Source organism: Toxorhynchites rutilus, chromosome 1 (genome assembly GCF_029784135.1).
Source record: "Toxorhynchites rutilus septentrionalis strain SRP chromosome 1, ASM2978413v1, whole genome shotgun sequence".
NCBI classification, from domain to species: Eukaryota; Metazoa; Arthropoda; class Insecta; order Diptera; family Culicidae; genus Toxorhynchites; species Toxorhynchites rutilus.
The window spans coordinates 89381126-89399647 of NC_073744.1; the positions used below are offsets into that span (position 1 = coordinate 89381126).

The 18522-nt window shown below is 41.1% G+C and overlaps 3 protein-coding genes across 7 annotated transcripts in view; 1 reads left to right on the forward strand and 2 right to left on the reverse strand.

The window, feature by feature from the left end:
* The window catches only part of LOC129769673 (putative nuclease HARBI1), a 97350-nt gene that overhangs the window by 60088 nt on the left and 18740 nt on the right, over positions 1-18522 (forward strand). The window lies entirely within an intron of this gene.
* Positions 8665-10995, reverse strand: LOC129761159 (uncharacterized). Its single transcript, XM_055758870.1, has one exon. It carries the CDS (start codon positions 10993-10995, stop codon positions 8665-8667), a length of 2331 nt encoding a protein of 776 aa, XP_055614845.1.
* LOC129769664 (solute carrier family 23 member 2) overlaps positions 11126-18522 on the reverse strand; it is a 73561-nt gene continuing 66164 nt past the window's right edge. The window contains exons 3-5 of one of the 2 annotated variants that reach the window (XM_055772076.1): positions 11440-12944; positions 11314-11376; positions 11126-11257 (exon numbers count right to left, since the gene is read on the reverse strand). In XM_055772076.1, the coding sequence (XP_055628051.1) occupies positions 11322-11376; positions 11440-12944 (1560 nt within the window). In that variant the 3' untranslated portion in view covers positions 11126-11257; positions 11314-11321. Of the gene's footprint in view, positions 11377-11439; positions 12945-18522 lie in introns of both variants that reach the window. The other variant, XM_055772065.1, reaches the window with a different exon arrangement.

The following is an 18522-nucleotide window of genomic DNA, read 5'->3' on the forward strand; positions in this document are numbered from 1 at the left end:
CGACGTATTGTGCAGGAGCGGTGTCGGGGCAAACCTTCCTTGCAAAGTTAAAAATCCAACGGTCAGAGTATTCCTCACTTTCGTTTGTATGGTTCCAGCCACGCATTTTCCTAGCCGTATTCCAAAGAGTGCTCATAGCGGCCTCCCTTGACAAACCATTGACGAACTTCCGCCAATATCCACGCTTTTTTGCTTTAATCAAACCTTTTAGTTTGGCTTCTAGAGCTTGGTACTTTAGAAACCATTCCACTAATCCAGTTTTCCTGAATTTTTTGAAAGCGGATGATTTTTCAAGGTAGACCTTTGAACATTCCTTGTCCCACCAAAGTGATGGAGGACGACGTCGGAAAGTGGTAGCCGGTACACGTTTCTTTTGAGCTTGAAGTGCGCTTTCGTAAATCAAACTCGATATAAAGTTATACTCTTCGAGTGGAGGAAGTTCATGCATTGAAACAATTGCTTCAGATATTATTTCCGCAAATGTTCTCCAGTCAATATTCTTCGTGAGGTCATACGAAATATTGACTGACTCACGAAAGCTTGATTCATTAGCGATCGATAAAATTATTGGTAGGTGATCACTACCGTGGGGATCTTGGATTACCTTCCACATGCAATCCAGGGATAACGAAGAAGAGCATAGAGATATGTCTAGCATGCTTGCCCGTGCAGGAGGGTTGGCTATTCTGGTTGCTTCCCCAGTATTCAAAACTGTCAATTTGAAGTTGTCGCACAGATCATAAATCAAAGTGGCACGGTTGTCATCGTAGAGTAAATCAAAGTGGCACGGTTGTCATCGTAGAGTGATCCCCATGCTGTTCCATGGGAGTTGAAATCACCTAAGATTAACCGCGGCTCCGGCATTGCCTCGATAGTATCAAAGAACTGATGGCGGCCTACCGTAGTTCTGGGAGGGATATATATCGAAGCAATGCAGAGGTCTTTGCCATTGATTTGTGTCTGGCAAGCAACAACTTCAATGCCTGTCATCGATGGGAGAGTGACTCTATAGAAGGAGTGACATTTTTTAATCCCCAATAGTACGCCACCAAACGAGTCATTTCGATCGAGGCGAATAATGTTGAAATCGTGGAAATTCAGCTCATCGGCTGAAGAAAGCAATGTTTCACAGAGAGAAAATACATCACAGTTAGAGCTGTGAACTAAAAATTTAAACTGATCTAGTTTAGGAATGATGCTTCTGCAATTCCACTGTATTACAGTGGTCAAATCCTTGACCTCTTGCCCTGAATCAGGCATCGAGGGAAATGAACGCTGCCAAAAAACCACATTTTTCTTTCAAAAATGTTCTCACAATCGGAAGCAAACATAATACTATGCTTTTAAGAGGGTCATTTATATTTAAAGCATTTAAAATGTTGTCCACCAGGTCAGAAAGCGCAAGCAAGCCAGATTGTGGCTGTTGCCTCGACCGCGAAAAAGCAGACGTGTTGGGTGCTGCTCCGGGAAGTGCTGAGGACCCCTGGTGCGTAGAAGAACCGCTTACACCAGGAGGTACTTGCTTCGGTCTATTCTCAGCACGTTCGATTCGAGTTTTCATTCCAACTTGGGAAGTTTCGGTTTTCTTTCTGGGGAGTGATGGAAAAGAAGTAATTTTTCTTTTACTGATGGCACCCTGCGATGTACCGGAACTTCCTGCATTGGGAGCGTCAGCAACAGGCTCGTCGTTCTGCAGAATGGAATAGGGATTGTCCTGAGTCGTTGGAACGGGACTCTTAAGCATTTCTGCATAAGTCCGCTTGGAACGTTCTTTTAAGGAACGCTTGATTTTTTCCCCTCGTTGTATGTACACCGGGCATTGAGTAAGATCATGAGGAGTCCCGCCGCAATGAAGACACTTGCGCTCTTTCGGGCAAGGATTCTCATCATGGCTCTCTCCACAATCTGCGACACGTTTTTTGTTGCAACAATAGGCGGCCGTGTGACCGAGTTGCATACATTTGTTGCATTTCATTACCCGGGGTACAAACAACCGAACAGGTAAACGAAGTGCACCTATTGCAACGTAGTTTGGAAGGGCGGAACCCTCAAATGTCACACGAAAAGAGTTTGTCCGATTGAGAACTCTTTTGTCATTTTTAAGTGACACAGATTTCAGTCGATCGCATGCAAGAATCTTCACACTTTTAAGTGAAGAGTTCTTGAAGCGACCGACACCATCGAGTATCTCTTTTCGAATCAAACCCTTTTCGTTTATTACACCGTCTATTTCAACGTTGCAACAGGGTACGTATACGCGATACTCGATCGCAAAGAGATCACAGCGCGTTATTTCATTCGCTTGGGTTCTGCTGGAGACGACAACTCGTAATTTGTCTGGCCCCATCCGAGTAATTTCGGTAACTTCGGAAAATTTCTGTGTCAACTCTTTTGAGATGCGAATGACGTTAAGAGGTTTGGATTTTCGTCTAAAGTATACGATAAATGGGCCTTTGGCGCCATCAGGGTATTCTTTTAGACGAAAATCCTGCTTCTCGTCTTTTTCCTCATCTTCAGAGCTTTCTATTTCGTATACAGAATTTTCCTCCTCATCTTCTGTTTCATCCTCCTGCTCTTCAGAAGGAGGTTCATTATCTGATATATTCTTTGGCGTGGGTGGGGGATCCTCCCCGCCCTCTGCCATATTAATAAAAACGAAGAAGTAGACAACTGTTCGATATGAACAGAATATAATAATTTGGAAAATATAAATTAGTAAAAGAAATTATATTTCTATATAAGTTATTGTTGAAAATTTTATTTATTTCAATTTTTGTTATTATGTGTAATTTGAAAATGAAAAAAGTTCCAATAAAAGTTCAACGGTGATGTAAGAAATGAACACCGCTTACGCTTGCCGATATGATAAACACAATGATAAACAATGGTATAAATCGAGCACAGAAGCTATACAGAATGATGGAAGAGGTAATAGGAAAATAAACTTCTACTTGCCCCGCTGCTGTGTAGCGTGTGTGATGATGTGACTTGCTGCCGGATTGTCTCGATAGCGCACCACTTTTTATGAGCTTTACTCGTTCGCAGCGCACCAGATGAAAAAATACACACTAGAAACGGATGTAAAAAAAACACCTGTATCGGATCAAATATAGGTTCGACCGATCTGCTTGCGAGTTGTCGAAGCAATGAGTTGGAATAAGTGTAAAGTGTAAAGCTCTTTTAGTTGAAATAAGTGTTTTCAGCACATGATCAATCTGTTCAAATTCTTCTATGATTAATGTGGAAAATTGATTGGTTTCTATTTGATCAAACATGTTCCTCAAATTTTTTATGTGGTACTGATATGAACTGATATTGAAATGGTGAATATAGAGATGTGAATCAATTTTTACTCTTCCGGTTCCATAATCGAATGCCAGAATAGGTTGGTTTCTCAAGCTCCTGTGGGATATAGTTTGTTCGGTAGCCCATCCTAACTGAAGTATCAAAAGTCCTAATCTGTAATGGAAATACAATGAATTAGATTTCTCTTATCTTGATATCGTTCTTATGAATTTTTCTTCCATCATCGGTTGTGACTGTGCTGTTATTAATTTTTGATATTTTTATTTTTTTGTATCTAGCTTTATGTTTCAACCTCTGTCTCGTTTTTTCAAAAGCTTCATTATTTTCTTTTGGATTTTTGATTTTCATTGATTTATTGTGATAGTCGAGGTCTTGCTTCTGTTTCTTTTTCAGGTTTTCAAAGACTTTTTCAATAATTTCAGGTGTGTGGGAGGATGGAAGGATTGTTTCATATGGAGTGAATTTGGTTGTTGTGTGTATGGTAGAATTGTATTTATGGACGGACATGTGAAGGAGTTCAATGACAGGTTTAGTAGGATTTTCTGCTTTGGTGATTCGATACAATTCTAGAAGTGTTGAATGGAGCCGTTCAACTGTTCCATTCATCTCACTTCTACCGGTCGCTGTAATATAGGTGCTAATTCCATTACTGTTATAATAATTTACCAGGTCTCCGGTCATAAATGACTTCTCGCCGTCCATGACCAAAATTTCTGGTGTTTTATATTTTGAAAGGAGTTCTTTAAGAGCTGGAACTATATCAACTGCTGCTCGTGATTCAACGAACATAATTTGGGCGAATTTGTAGAATTTATCTATATAGGTGAGAAAATGTAGATTTTGGAGGAATAGTATGTCTACATGAGCAATCTGGAAAGGAGCGTTAGGTATTGGAGTTTTCTGAAGGGGGTATTTTATTGGATTTCTGTCGTATTTATTTTCATTGCAGATACGACAGTTGACGATAAAATCTCTCAATTTTTGATGAAGTTTTGGAAAGTAGAATTTCCGCATAATTTGTAGTTTATTTTCTTGAACACATCTATGAGCTCTCATGTGTTCGTTCCTTACAACGTCCCACTGCTTATCCTCATCCTGGATGTCTTCGAGCTGCTTTTGAGTAAATCGAATTTTTAACAGTCGTTGTAGACCGAAGTGTTTTCTGTATGTTTCTTGAATTTTTCCCTTTATGGTTTCATCTGTTAATAATCCATTTACCAAGCTAACGTTAAAATGATTTTTTAGAACCTGCAAGATAGAAGCTTCGTTAATGTCATTCATCATAATAGAAACTCTTGTATATGATTCGAAAGGATGTTCGACTCTTACTGAATTTGGACCTTTTTTAATAATTACTTGATGACGGAAAGCGTTAATTGGTACCTCTGTTGATATAATGTAGAAATCGTCACTGGTATTAGCAGAATGTTGAGTAACGGTCATAGAGCATATCATTCTACTCAATGCATCAGCAACAACATTAGTTTTTCCTGGTTTATATACTATTTCGTAATCGTGCTCTTCTAAGTACGATTTCCATCTTTTGAGTTTGGCCTTCGTATTCTTTGGTGAGAGTGCGAATGTGAGGGGCTGATGATCAGTAAGAATTTTAAATTTGGTTCCATAAAGATAATTTCTAAACGTCTGTAAGGCCCAATGAATTGCTAACATCTCCTTTTCAGGAACAGAGAATCTTTCTTCTGTCGCTGATAATGTTCTTGAAGCAAAATGTATCGGTTTGTCTTTACCCATCTCGCCTTGAGATAGTACCGGTCCGATAGCAAAGTCTGAGGCGTCTGTTGTTAGTAGAAATGGTTTTTCGTAATCAGGATATATTAATATGTCAGATTTTTACCCAAAATATATATTTTTATTAAGGCTCATATGGCGTCAACCTGACGGGGCCGGGAGTTCAATATTTCGACAATGTTTGCCTTATAACTATGTTAGTAATATGTAACCGATTACTCGCGGTTGGCTCGAGGTTAGTATTACAAGTGTTTTCGTAATTGTGATGTTGCTGGCTCCAAATTTGATGGATTAGAGTTCAGAAAAGTTTTTTGCAGGCCAAACTGAAACGAGAATTTTCGTTTGGATGCCATACAGCATCGAGAAAATTCCGGATAGATCTAATCGTTGCTGAAAAATAATCTGCCAGTTCCCTGGGAATTGAAAAATACATCCATGCGAAAGAGTTTATTTTAATGTTTTCTAACCATATAACACAGCGACCAAATACATTTGATTTCGTAATTTTTCAATCAAGTGTAATTAGCTGGAAAGCTTCTGAAGATTATTCTTTCCCATCAGTAGAATATTTTCGTATCCAATATTGGATGCATAACATGAAAAACGGAAAATGTTTCGTATCGCGAAAATTATATAATTTTCAATCGATTATTGCTCAGTCGCCGAAATTTTCATATTCAGAGAGTTCATTCTCCTCTAGTTTGCCTTCCAAATTGCCATCGTAAACCACACCTTCTCTCAATTCAATCACGCACAAAAAACATACTTAAATGATATTCTGGTGGTGAAACCCATTCATTTTTCGTGAGGCGTCGTGCACAAATTACGTAACGCGATAAGGGGGGAGGGGGTAGATTTTGCGTTACTTTCTGTTTATTAGAGATAGGAAATTGCGTTACGAAAGGGGGGGAGGGGGTTAAAATTCCGGATTTTTAGCGTTACGTAATTTGTGCACGACGCTGAACGAGCTGAACGGCGAGGGATCGAGGGATTCATTACCTGGCCTGACCTGACCTGAAATGCAATCAGTTTGTTTTAACTGTGAGGGAGCGCAGAAAAGCCGATCGATCAGAAGGAGAAGAGAAGGTGACCAAGAGAATATCAGCATCGAAATACGGTTCCTCGGGAAGACATCGAAGCAGCCGCCACACACACATACATACACGCGCGCAACTCTTTTCGTTTGCTGGTTATCGAGAAGAAACCTGGAAAGAAATGATCGTTGCTGAAAAATAATCTGCCAGTTCCCATTGGAATTGAAAATTACATTCAAGCGAGTTTATTTAATTGTTTTCTATCCATATAATACTGTGACCACGTGGATATATTTGGTTTTGTGATTTGTCAATCAAGTGCAGTTAGCAGGAAAGCTTCTGAAGATTATTCTTTAGAACAAGGTTTTTTGTATCCAATATTGGATGCATAAAACCTTGAGTCTCCAACGTAACGCTCTCGTTTTTGAAGTCACCCAAATATTTATTTATTCATTCATTCAGGATGGATTTAGATTCAACTTCAAACAAATGATCTCTAAATCAACGATAGTCCTACGTCACCCTTGCGGTTATACCATAGATATAACCCACTTCCTGTTTTTCGTCTAGCGGTCTTACAACGCTAAGATCGTAGAGCAGCAATTAGATGTTTATTGTCCCCATCCCTTTGCTATTCTACATACAACGTGGGAGGGATTCTCCGATCCTTTTCTATGTTCTTTCTATTCGAAGTCGTAAATCTTGTTCTATTTTGACCTTCGGAGAAGTATGATCTCCTACCTCGAAGGCAAGCGTATCGCGCTTACAGATAAGTGCGCGATATTGACAATGTTCATTTGAGCAGTGACTCTTATGTACAAGCAGGAGTGCATGAAAAAACGTATTGTTCCTCACATTAAAGCTCACAATTGACAATGACAATCTGGCAAGCTAGGCACTACAGCGGAGAAGTACTTCAGCGGTATCGAAACAATGTGGTGAATTTCTTTAAGAAGTACATCAACCCACACAACTCCCCTCAATTCCGCTCACTTGGGAAATATTGGGCAGTTGTCAAACAGAAGTTGAATAATACCAGGGACAGACATACAGCTGTACTTGCGTTGTACGTGTACAGCGTTGTACAGGTACCATCGTACCATGACAGACATACTTTGGTTGTACATTGTACCGTATGTCAAACTGACAATCAGATATTTTTCCAATTTCCACCACATATTTCAATGAAAAAGGTTTTTATTTAATGTCTAAACTATCAAACACAACAAACAAGTTTCCAATCTGAGTTATTAACTTAAGAGAAAGTCAATGAAAAGAACGTTTATCAAGTGATTTGATTCTGCTTGTTCATGCTACCCACCACTAACCGTCTATGGCGCTGCGCACAGTACAACTGTAGCCATGTACAGCGGTAAAACAGGTCGGTACAGGTACAGCGATTGTACCGAGTTGCTTGCATGGTTCTAGCGCTGTACATGGTGACAGACATACAATTTTCGAAGTACAACGCAAGTACAGCTGTATGTCTGTCATAAGTATAAGAGTGGAAAGGTAACTCGCGATACAACAGAGATGAAGAGATGGTGAAACAAAATGGCCGCTCAGGTTAGCCAATATGTTAGAGTCTTAAAAAATACTACAAAAAGACTGACTCAAGTTAAGGTTGCCGATGCTGAGAAGAGTCAAAAATCGCCAAACAAGACACATCGATTTCTGTTAATTACCAGTGAGTGAACAAAAGCAAAGTCAAAGAAAAAGCTTTGTTTATTTTAGAATTTGATTTATTTCTCAAGCGCACACACTGCGAAGTTTATTTGTTTATTTGTTTATTTGTTTAGATATAACATTCATCTGACAAAATCGTCTTAATGAACAAAAATTAGTATAATAGTCGAACAAAAACATAACATTAAACACATCGGGATTCTCAATTTGGTTTCTGAAGCGTAGTGATGATTCTCCAAAGTCATAAAACTACTCTACGGATGAAAAGGTTCTGATCATTTCCGTGACCGGCTCATGTTGACCATACGATGAACGATGTGCAAGCGGTTGCAGCAAAAACGAGGATCGTAGAATTCTACTGGGAGCGCGAAAGTTCATCTTCTCGAGCAAGTTAGGCGCATCGATTTCACCACAAAGAAGTTTGGCAACGAAGGTGGCTTGTTGAATACGCCTACGACGCTCAAGAGTATTCAAGTTCAGTAAGCGACATCTAGCTGTATATGACGGCAGGTTCCGCGGGTCACGCCAAGGCAGATTCCTAAGCGCTCTACGGATGAACCATTTTTGAATCCGTTCAATCCTGACGATCCACATGTGTTGGTACGGGCTCCATACTACAGATACGGTTTCAAGAATCGGCCGAACAAGCGAGCAGAAGAGAGATTTCAGGCAGTAGGGATCAGTAAAGTCCCTAGAGATTCTCGAAATAAACCCAAGCTGACGATTGGCCTTGGATACCAATGCAGATCGGTGTGCGTCGAAAGTGAGCTTAGGGTCGAGAGTTACGCCCAAGTCATTGACCTGACTGACTCTCTCCAAGATAATATCATCGATCGTGTAGTCGAATATAGTTGGTTGTCTTTTTCGATGGAAACTCATGATGACACATTTATTTATATGATCTCAGCCAGTCGATGAATTCATCGAAAGCACCAAGACGGGATAGTTTTCTCAGTAGGATGCGATGGTCAATTCGATCGAAAGCGGCTTTTATGTCGGTGTAGATAGCATCAACTTGAGCGCGTTCCTCTAGACGGTTGATACAAAACGACGAAAACTCGAGGAGATTGGTGCTAACCGAGCGTCCTGGCATAAAGCCATGTTGTACTGGTGAGATATAACGCTTAACTTTGAAAAAGACAGCATCGTTCACGATCAACTCAAAAAGATTGGAGGCGGCAGATAAACTGGTTATGCCACGATAGTTAGCCACGTTACACTTATCACCTTTCTTAAACACGGAAAACATAAAGGAATGCTTCCACACATCTGGAAAAACCCCTTGACTCAGCGAAGCTGTGTAAATACGGGAGAGCGGTAAAGCCAAAGATGTAGCACAGCGGCAAAAAACTATAGCTGGAACGCCATCTGGGCCAGGAACTGTTGAACGTTTCAATTTTTTTACGCCCTTCTCAACCATCTGTGGGGTAACGACGAATGGTCCCAAGTCTATTAAACTCTCTGGAATGTTAGCTGCAGCTCTCTCGGCTTCTGACGGGGTGGCTGCCTCAGCGACAAACACCGATGCAAAGTGTTTTGAAAATAAATCGCACATTTCAGAAACGGAGGACGATTCCTGAGCGCCCGAGAACACCTTAGACGGGATATCTGCTGTTTTTCGCTTGGAATTGACAAACTTCCAGAAGCTCTTTGGATTTCTACGCAGGTTTGTCTGGACACGAAGCACGTATGATTTGTAGAGGGCACGGTTAAGGCGTCGGTATACACTGCTAGCGAGTTGAAAGTTGTGTATGGTTTCAACAGTTCGTCGACGGCGTAATTTACGTTGGCAAGAATTTTTATCGCGCCGTAGAATGCGAAGAAGTGGAGTGCTCCAAGCTGGAGACATTGGAGGTTTCCTTCGTGGGGTATTCGTCACGAGCCAGCTGCAAACGATTTCGCAAAAACGCGTTGCGATGTCGTTAACGTCCTGACCAAGAGCGTTCCAATTGTAGCTACTCAGAAACTCGTTAAATGCAGCGAAATTAATTTTTGCGTAATTCAACGTATGTTCGCCTTCGTTCCGATCCTCAACGGCCAACACTGCTCCTCTTGTATCCGATAACGATAATACTAACGGAGGATGGTGCAAATCCACCGCTAGCAGTGGCGATACAGATTCGTTGATAGCGATGTTAATATCGGGAGCACAAAAAACCAGATCCAGTGTTCGGCCACGAAAATTACGAATGAAGTTGCGCTGCTGGAGACCGAGAAAGGTGATTCCATCCAATAGAACAGCACTCGCTGCAGAGGTCAAAGACGGATTCAGATCAACAACAGAGTTAGCATGTAATTCCCATGCAATATGAGGCTGATTGTAATCGCCACATACCAATACGGTGTCATCAGAAGACGCACGGTCACACAGCTCACGCACAGAAGCCAAATGGGAATCATAAACCCCCACGTCACGACTGCGGTCGGGAGGAATGTATACTGCGCAAAGTAATATCCTTTTCCAACGTATGGTAGTGGAGACACAAATCTGTTCCAAAGAGTTTCCATTCCTCGTTTGAACCGATACAGCAGAGAAGTGACGAGCTACTGCGATAAGGACACCACCAAATCTGGACTTGGAACTGTTGGAAGGACTACGGTCACAACGGAAAACGTTAAATTCAGCTCCGAATAGCTGTATGGAGTTGATGCTGTCGTCAAGTCCGGATTCAGTCAACATGATGACGTCGTAATTACAATCGCATACTGCTACATAGAGATCGTCAATTTTCGTCCTCAGGCCGCGTACATTCTGATAATACAGCCACATAACATTGGAAGTCGTGTCGTTGCCCCTAGAAATGAGAGGCAGATCAGGTTGCGAATGGTGCTCGATTGAATCGTACTCGCCTAGAGTGGCACGTTGGAAGACCTCTTCCCCAGACTCAACAACAGGACCGGGACGGCTAATCTGACGCTGGCTATAAGGCTCGACTGAGTTGGACGGGTTAGGGGCTTCCATGATGCCGTTAATCGTGCGTCCCAGTAATCGAAGGTCATCATCGAGCTGATCAGTCCATATAAATTGGCTGGAAATTTGAACGAAGTCAGGCAGATACGAGCGATCATAAAATGCATACTTGCCTGAAGAGTCAGGTTGGGAGACTCTCCCCCAACATCCGACCACAGGACCGGGATGACTTGAACGGCAAGGGTCAATCCGAGGTGGATGAAGTCCGGCGTGTGGCACGACTGGGTCGGAGTAGTTGAGAGCTCCCATGGTACATTGTTTATTGCATCCCGGTTGTACAAACTTTGATGATTGCTGCTGATGTGACTCGCTGGGTATATATTCTCCTCGTTCTCCTCGTCCAATCTGCTTTTCTACTTCAGACGGGGCGTTTTGGAAGTTTAAACTGGTATGGTTGATAGAGTAATCCATCCAAGGTATGTCTCTATATAACCAGATTTCAGGAAGAGTTGTGCAATACCCTCGGGAATTTCTTTCAAAAAGATTGGTTGTCTAACGCCACTATGATACTCTACATGTTGCAAATATTTCAATTATTTATAATTATTTTTATTTTATTATACCCACTCTACTTTTTAAAGTTTCATCTTGTACGTTGGCAAAAACGGTACATACCTCGTCCATCGATATCTGTTGGATAGACTTAATAGTTAGATTATTGTAATTACATGCCATAAATCTATTTACTATCACCTTTTCAGTACCTGCATTCCATATGGAAAATCGAAAGTGGAGGTAGCAATTCCGTCAGTGCTTGTTTCATTTACCTCAAGCGCCATTTCTTTGCTCCATGCTATCAAGCCACGTTCCTCTGGTGTCCCCGGAAGAAGATTATCCAAAACGCACCCCAGGCATCCTCCAACTAGGATACTAGTGCCAAGCAAAACAGATAAAGTTGAGTCCAATGTTTTGTTGCCTGTCTGTATGAAATCTGGGTGCTCTTTGAGCCACAAACAAAGGACTAGTGGAAAGAAAATCGACAGCCCAAGTATGTAAAGATTACGTGCTGAACGAATATCCACGTATTGAAGATTAGATAATCCGAAGGCTGCTATCATACCGAACATGATGCAAAATATTCCACCTACCACCGGGTCAGGAATCATAATAAATGCTGCGCCAAATTTATTCAAAACTCCTTGCAATATCATTATAATAGCGGCCCATTGGATCACACGTCGGCTTCCTACCTTAGTAACTCCAATCGCACCGACGTTTTCGCCAAATGTATTCGTACCATTACCGGATCCCCAGAGTCCTGCGAGTACTGTACCCAAGCCTTCTGTTCCAATACCTCGATTGATGGCATGAAGTGGTGGTGGAGGTGCTCCACACATTTGTGAGACTGTTGGATAGTAACTGATAGATTCTACGGTACACGCCAAAACTCCTGCCATCATTCCTAAAACGCCAGCTAGCGTTACAGTGGGTATTCCAAACTGCCCAGGATATGGTACACGGAACCATGCAGCATCTTCCAGCACTCGTATGCGAACATCTGTGCGCGCAGGATGACCTTCTGGCAGGACATCTGTTACTGTTAACACTGCGCACAATGACCACATGATGATGATTGTCAGTAGTACCGGAAACAGTTTGAAAAGCGGGAACCATCCAATTTGAATACCATGGCCCTTGCGATATTTGAATGTAGGTACTTGAATTTCTGTCATAGCTTGCGAAAATAATGTCATGAGAATAATTGTCACTACTGCTATCCCCCAGTGCTTTGAGGCTGTATCACTAGCATGAGAAAAAAGTGTGAGACCAACCAATGAAACGGTGGGGACAATGGTAAGCGGGGTTATGACTTTTAACAATTTTCCAACTAAACCAGTGTATCCAATGAAGACCTGAAAAAGAGCAGACACAGCAATAGCTCCGGACAGCTCTCTCATTCTTATTTGCCACAATTCACTTTTTTCGTCCGAATTCATAGAGGCTATCACATCTTTGTTAGGACATTTCCATTGTGGTAAATTCAGGATAGCCAGAGTGGGTACCAGAAAGGAAATCGTGCCTCCTTGAACAATCGGTAAACGGCAACCCCAAGTTGCCTGAATGTATGTTACCAAGCCGGTTACGAAAATCATCGTTGAGATAATTATACCCCTCGAGGGGTCTTCATCTTCCATACATAACGCCGGCGTTAGGATGAATGGAATAGACACTATTGCGCCGATCATTGTTAGATAGTGCTGGAATGAAAAGAAAACAAGTCAAATCGGTAATTGCCGCAGATTATCGTAGAGTTCAGGTAAGAAAAGATGTTCACTTCCTTGAAACTAGATCAATTTTCATCTAACGTTTTGTTATTAATTTTTTGATATTGACGTGGGACTACGTCTAACCGGAATATATGGAGGGTAAAATGAAAACCTAAACACAGAACATGCAGGAAAAAATGAAAGATTTCGAATGCTTATAGCTCGAACATTTCGTACTGGATAGGAGAGATGTTTGCATCACTTGATAGGGAATATTTCTACGCATCTATCGCAACTAACAAAATGTTGTTTTGACGTAGGACTACGTCTTTCATTTCTATACCGGGGTGTAAAAACAAAGTTTCGAGAACGAAAGCGTTACGCTGGAGACCGAGATTTTGAGCGTTAATAGCTCTTAAACAACTGAACGAAATGGTATGATAAACACTTCATTTGAAAGATAAAATGTCTACGCGTCAGATACTTGTTACTTTTTCATCCAAAAACTTGTTTCAATAGTCTTAAAATTGCTTTCAAAACAGGCTATTGAAATCACCAATCGGTATATAAGCGAGCGCCGCTCGTAAACCCACTCAGTTATGATTGAACAGCGATTGGAGCATGTTGTCGCTGTTGTTGTGAAGCTAATTTCGTTTATCATGAGAACGCTGATGAACGGTGTCACCAAGAGCCTGTTTGTGCACCTAAGGCCAAAAGGGAATCCACCAGGAGGAGAGTGATGCCACGGTTCCGCTTGAAACATCGGAGCAGCCGCCACACACACACACACACATACACGCGCGGAATTCTCGTTGCTATCATCGTTGCTGAAAAATAATCTGCCAGTTCCCCTGGGAATTGAAAAATACATTCATACGAAAGAGTTTATTTTAATGTTTTCTATCCATATAACACTGCAACCAAATACATTTGGTTTTGTTATTTTTCAATCAATCGCAATTAACAGGAAAGCTTCTGAATATTTTTTTTCCCCATCAGTGGAAATTTTCGTATCCAATATTGGATGCATAACATGAAAAACGGAAAATGTTTCACATCGCGAAAATCAAGTCATTTTCGAGCGATTATTTGCTTTCTACTCATATAATGCTGCGACCAAATACATTTCGTTTTGGATTTTTTCAATCAAGTGCGATCAACGTAAGACCACGTCTTTCGGCAATTTATTAGAGGTGCAATGAATCTTTAGGAATTCCCGCTCTACGCGCACTGGAAACAATGTTTACTCAACAATTTTTCAAACGAGAAATGGGTGTTGTGAGAAAGGATTAGCGAACGCGAAAACGACAAACGGGAGAAAGATACGTTTGGAGGTTGAAGGAAATTGGCAGAAAACTTCTTCATTCTATCATTCAAATAATGTGATTCATACCACATCGTTTTGCCAGAAAGAGATTATTAATGTTCAAAGGAGGAATCGAGTCCTCCGAGGAAATTACCCAGCGCAAATTAGAGTCGACTATCGGATTGCGGCATTCGTACACAAATAATTTTATAATGCAGTTTCACCAAAGTGATTTCTTCGGATATATTCACTACATCATGTCATGTATTTCATATTCTTCATTAAGAAATCCATATCCATGGCACCTATCGGTAACGAATTATTATCGAAACCACGATTTTCGCTAAATGCTCCTTTCAGTTCGGCCTGTAAAAAACTTTTCTGTACTCTAATCCATCAAATTTGGAGCCCTGAAAAGGGCTGTTGATTATATGCTAAGCTAATATAGCACGCTCTCCTCGGATACGATGGGCCAGCTGGATGTCCTTGGGCATGATGTGACGCGTTTTGCATGGATAGCACACAAATTGGTATCTTCGAATAAGCCTCCTGCAGCGTCATAGCCGCGGAACTTTGGAAGCGCAAGTCGGTTTTGAAGTCCTGAGCAATTTCATGATCCAAATGCTGGCTTCTCCACCTATCCTGCAAATGGTGCGCTTATCCGAGCTGACTTCGTGTGCCTTACCACCGAATGACTAACGAGCTGTCTGCGAAAGACTAACGAGCTCGAGCCCTCACGGTGCGAGAGTAGAGTAAGAAATGAACGAAAGCAAAGGAAGCGTCATTTTATAAACCATAACAGTATAGAATCTAAATCCCACCCTTATTATATTCGTGAGTATACAGTAAGCTTATATAATAAAGAGGGTGGGGTTTACATTCGATTCTTTTATGTTTTATAAAATGACACTTCCCTTGCTTTCGTTCATTTCTTACTCTACTCTCGCACCGTGAGGACTCGTTTCATCGGGACTAAGCAGACAGCTCGTTAGTCCTTCGGTGGTAAGGCACCACGAAAGCATACCAATTTGTGTGCTATCCATGCAAAACGCGTCACATCATGCCCAAGGACATCCAGCTGGCCCATCGTATCCGAGGAGAGCGTGCTATATTAGCTTAGCATATAATCAACAGCCCTTTTCAGGGCTCCAATTTTGATGGATTAGAGTTCAGAAAAGTTTTTTACAGGCCGAACTGAAAGGAGCATTTAGCGAAAATCGTGGTGTCGATGATAATTCGATACCGATAGGTGCCATGGATATGGATTGCATAATGAAGAATATGAAATACAAGAATACAAATACATGTAGTGAATATATCCCCATATCGAAGAAATCACTTTGATGAAACTGTTTACCGTTTGTCGTTTTTAAGTGTTGGGAAAGGGCATTATATTTGCTGAGTAAATTCCAAGAAAAAATCCATTCCTTCTTTAAGCGTGATTCATTCTGCTTCGGATCAACAGAACAGTGATAATCATTTCATACAAAAGATAAAATGTCCAAGAGTTATATGATTGCTATTTATTGAGTCGGAAAATTGTTTCAATAGCTTAATGATAGCTTCGAAAACAGGTTATAAAATGACGCTTCCTTTGCTTTCGTTCATTTCTTACTCTACTCTCGCACCGTGACGACTCGTTTGTTTGGGACCAAGCAGATAGCAGGTTAGTCTTTCAGTGGTAAGGCACACGAAAGCAGCTCGAATAAGCGCACCAGCCGCAGGATTGGTGAAGAAGCCACATCGCTATCGACCGGGAACTTTGCGTGAAATTCATCGCTATCGGAAGTCGACCGAATTTCTGATCCGCAAGCTACCTTTGCAGCTTTTGGATCGTGGAATTGCTCAGGAACTCAAAACTGACTTGCGCTTCCAAAGTTCCGCGGTTATGACGCTGCAGGAGGCTTATTCGAAGATACAAATTTGTGTGCTATCCACGTAAAACGCGTCACATCATGCCCAAGGACATTCAGCTGGCCCGTCGAATCCAAGGAGAGGGTGCTATATTAGCTTAGCATATAATCAACGGCCCTTTTCAGGGCTCCAAATTTGATGGATTAGAGTTCAGAAAAGTTTTTTGCAGGCCAAACTGAAACGAGAATTTTCGTTTGGATGCCATACAGCATCGAGAAAATTCCGGAAAGATCTAATCGTTGCTGAAAAATAATCTGCCAGTTCCCTGGGAATTGAAGAATACATCCATGCGAAAGAGTTTTTTTAATGTTTTCTAATTATATGGCGAACACAGCGACCAAATACATTTGATTTCGTAATTTTTCAATCAAGTGTAATTAGCTGGAAAGCTTCTGAAGATTATTCTTTCCCATCAGTATGATATTTTCGTATCCAATATTGGATGCATAACATGAAAAACGGAAAATGTTTCGTATCGCCAAAATTATATAATTTTCAATCGATTATTGCTCAGTCGCCGAAATTTTCATACTCAGAGAGTTCATTCTCCTCTAGTTTGCCTTCCAAATTGCCATCGTAAACCACACCTTCTCTCGATTCAATCACGCACGAAAAGCATACTGAAATGATATTCTGGTGGTGAAACCCATTCATTTTTCGTGAGGCGTCGTGCACAAATTACGTAACGCGATAAGGGGGGAGGGGTTAGATGTTGCGTTACTTTCTGTTTATTAGAGATAGGAAATTGCGTTACGAAAGGGAGGGGAGGTTCAAAATCCGGATTTTTGCGTTACGTAATTTGTGCACGACGCCTGAGGACATCGACAAGACAACATCGTTACTGAACGAGCTGAACGGCGAGGGATCGAGGTATTCATTACCTGGCTTGACCTGACCTGAAGTGCAATCAGTTTGTTTTAACTGTGAGGGAGCGCATAAAAGCCGATCGATCAGAAGGAGAAGAGAAGGTGACCAAGAGAGTATCAGCATCGAAATACGGTTCCTCGGGAAGACATAGAAGCAGCCGCCACACACACACACATACACGCGCGCAACTCTTTTCGTTTGCTGGTTATCGAGAGGAAACCTGGAAAGAAATGATCGTTGCTGAAAAATAATCTGCCAGTTCCCCTTGGAATTGAAAATTGCATTCAAGCGAGTTTATTTTAATGTTTTCTATCCATATAATACTGCGACAACATACATTTAGTTTTGTGATTTGTCAATCAAGTGCAGTTAACAGGAAAGCTTCTGAAGATTATTCTTCAGAACAAGGTTTTTTGTATCCAATATTGGATGCATAAAACCTTGAGTCTTCAAAGTAACACTCTCGTTTTTGAAGTCACCCAAATATTTATTTATTCATTCATTCAGGATGGATTTAGATTCAACTTCAAACAAATGATCTCTAAATCAACGATAGTCCTACGTCACCCTTGCGGTTATACCATAGATATAACCCACTTCCTGTTTTTCATTAGATAAACAATTGAATAACTGTAAAATATTAGGCGTTATCTAAACGCCCTAACTGCATCGTTTTGATTGGCCCGATTTACGGTTTCCCTAACACAGCCATCAAAACCAAGCAGCCTTGGGGAAATCGGCATTGCAAATACATGAAAGTAGGGGGACTTTTGTTCTCATCGAAAAATGTTCCCTAACACAGACTTTAAAACCAAGCAGCGAAATCGGCATTGCAAGCACACGAAAGAGCCTAGAGGCGAGTGAACTGAAAAGTTTAAACCCTCTTAAAGCCAAAAAGAAGAAAAAGAACACACGAAAGTAGGGGGAGCTTTTGTTCCCACCGAAATGTGTTCCCTAATAGAGATTTCTAAACCAAGGTGCCTGGAGAAATCGGTATTTCAAATTCATGCAAGTCGGGGGTATTTTTGTTCCGACTGGAATGTGTTTCCCTAACACAGACTTCAAATCCATGAAGCGTGGGGAAATCGGCATTGCGAATTCATACAAATCGGGGGTATTTTTGTTCCGATTGAAATGTGTTTCCCTAACACAGACTTCAAAACCGAGGTTTCTGGGGAAATCGGCTCTGCAAATAAATGCAAACTGCGAGTACTTTTGTCCTCGCTTGCCTTTGTGCAGAGTGGAATATGTCTGTCCTAACATGATCTTCTAAACTTAGGAACCTGGGAAAATCGTGCAGCCACTAGAAGCGAATGAACTTCCCAGTTTCAAGCAAATTCGAGATTCGAGAAGTATGTACACTTTTGGGATGTAAGCTTCAGAGGGAAATGTAAAATAAAATAATCGTTTGATAATTTTTTTTGTCTTTATTGGAAAGATTTTCAGCCTTAGGCTGGTTCATCAAACGTTTGATAATTCTTC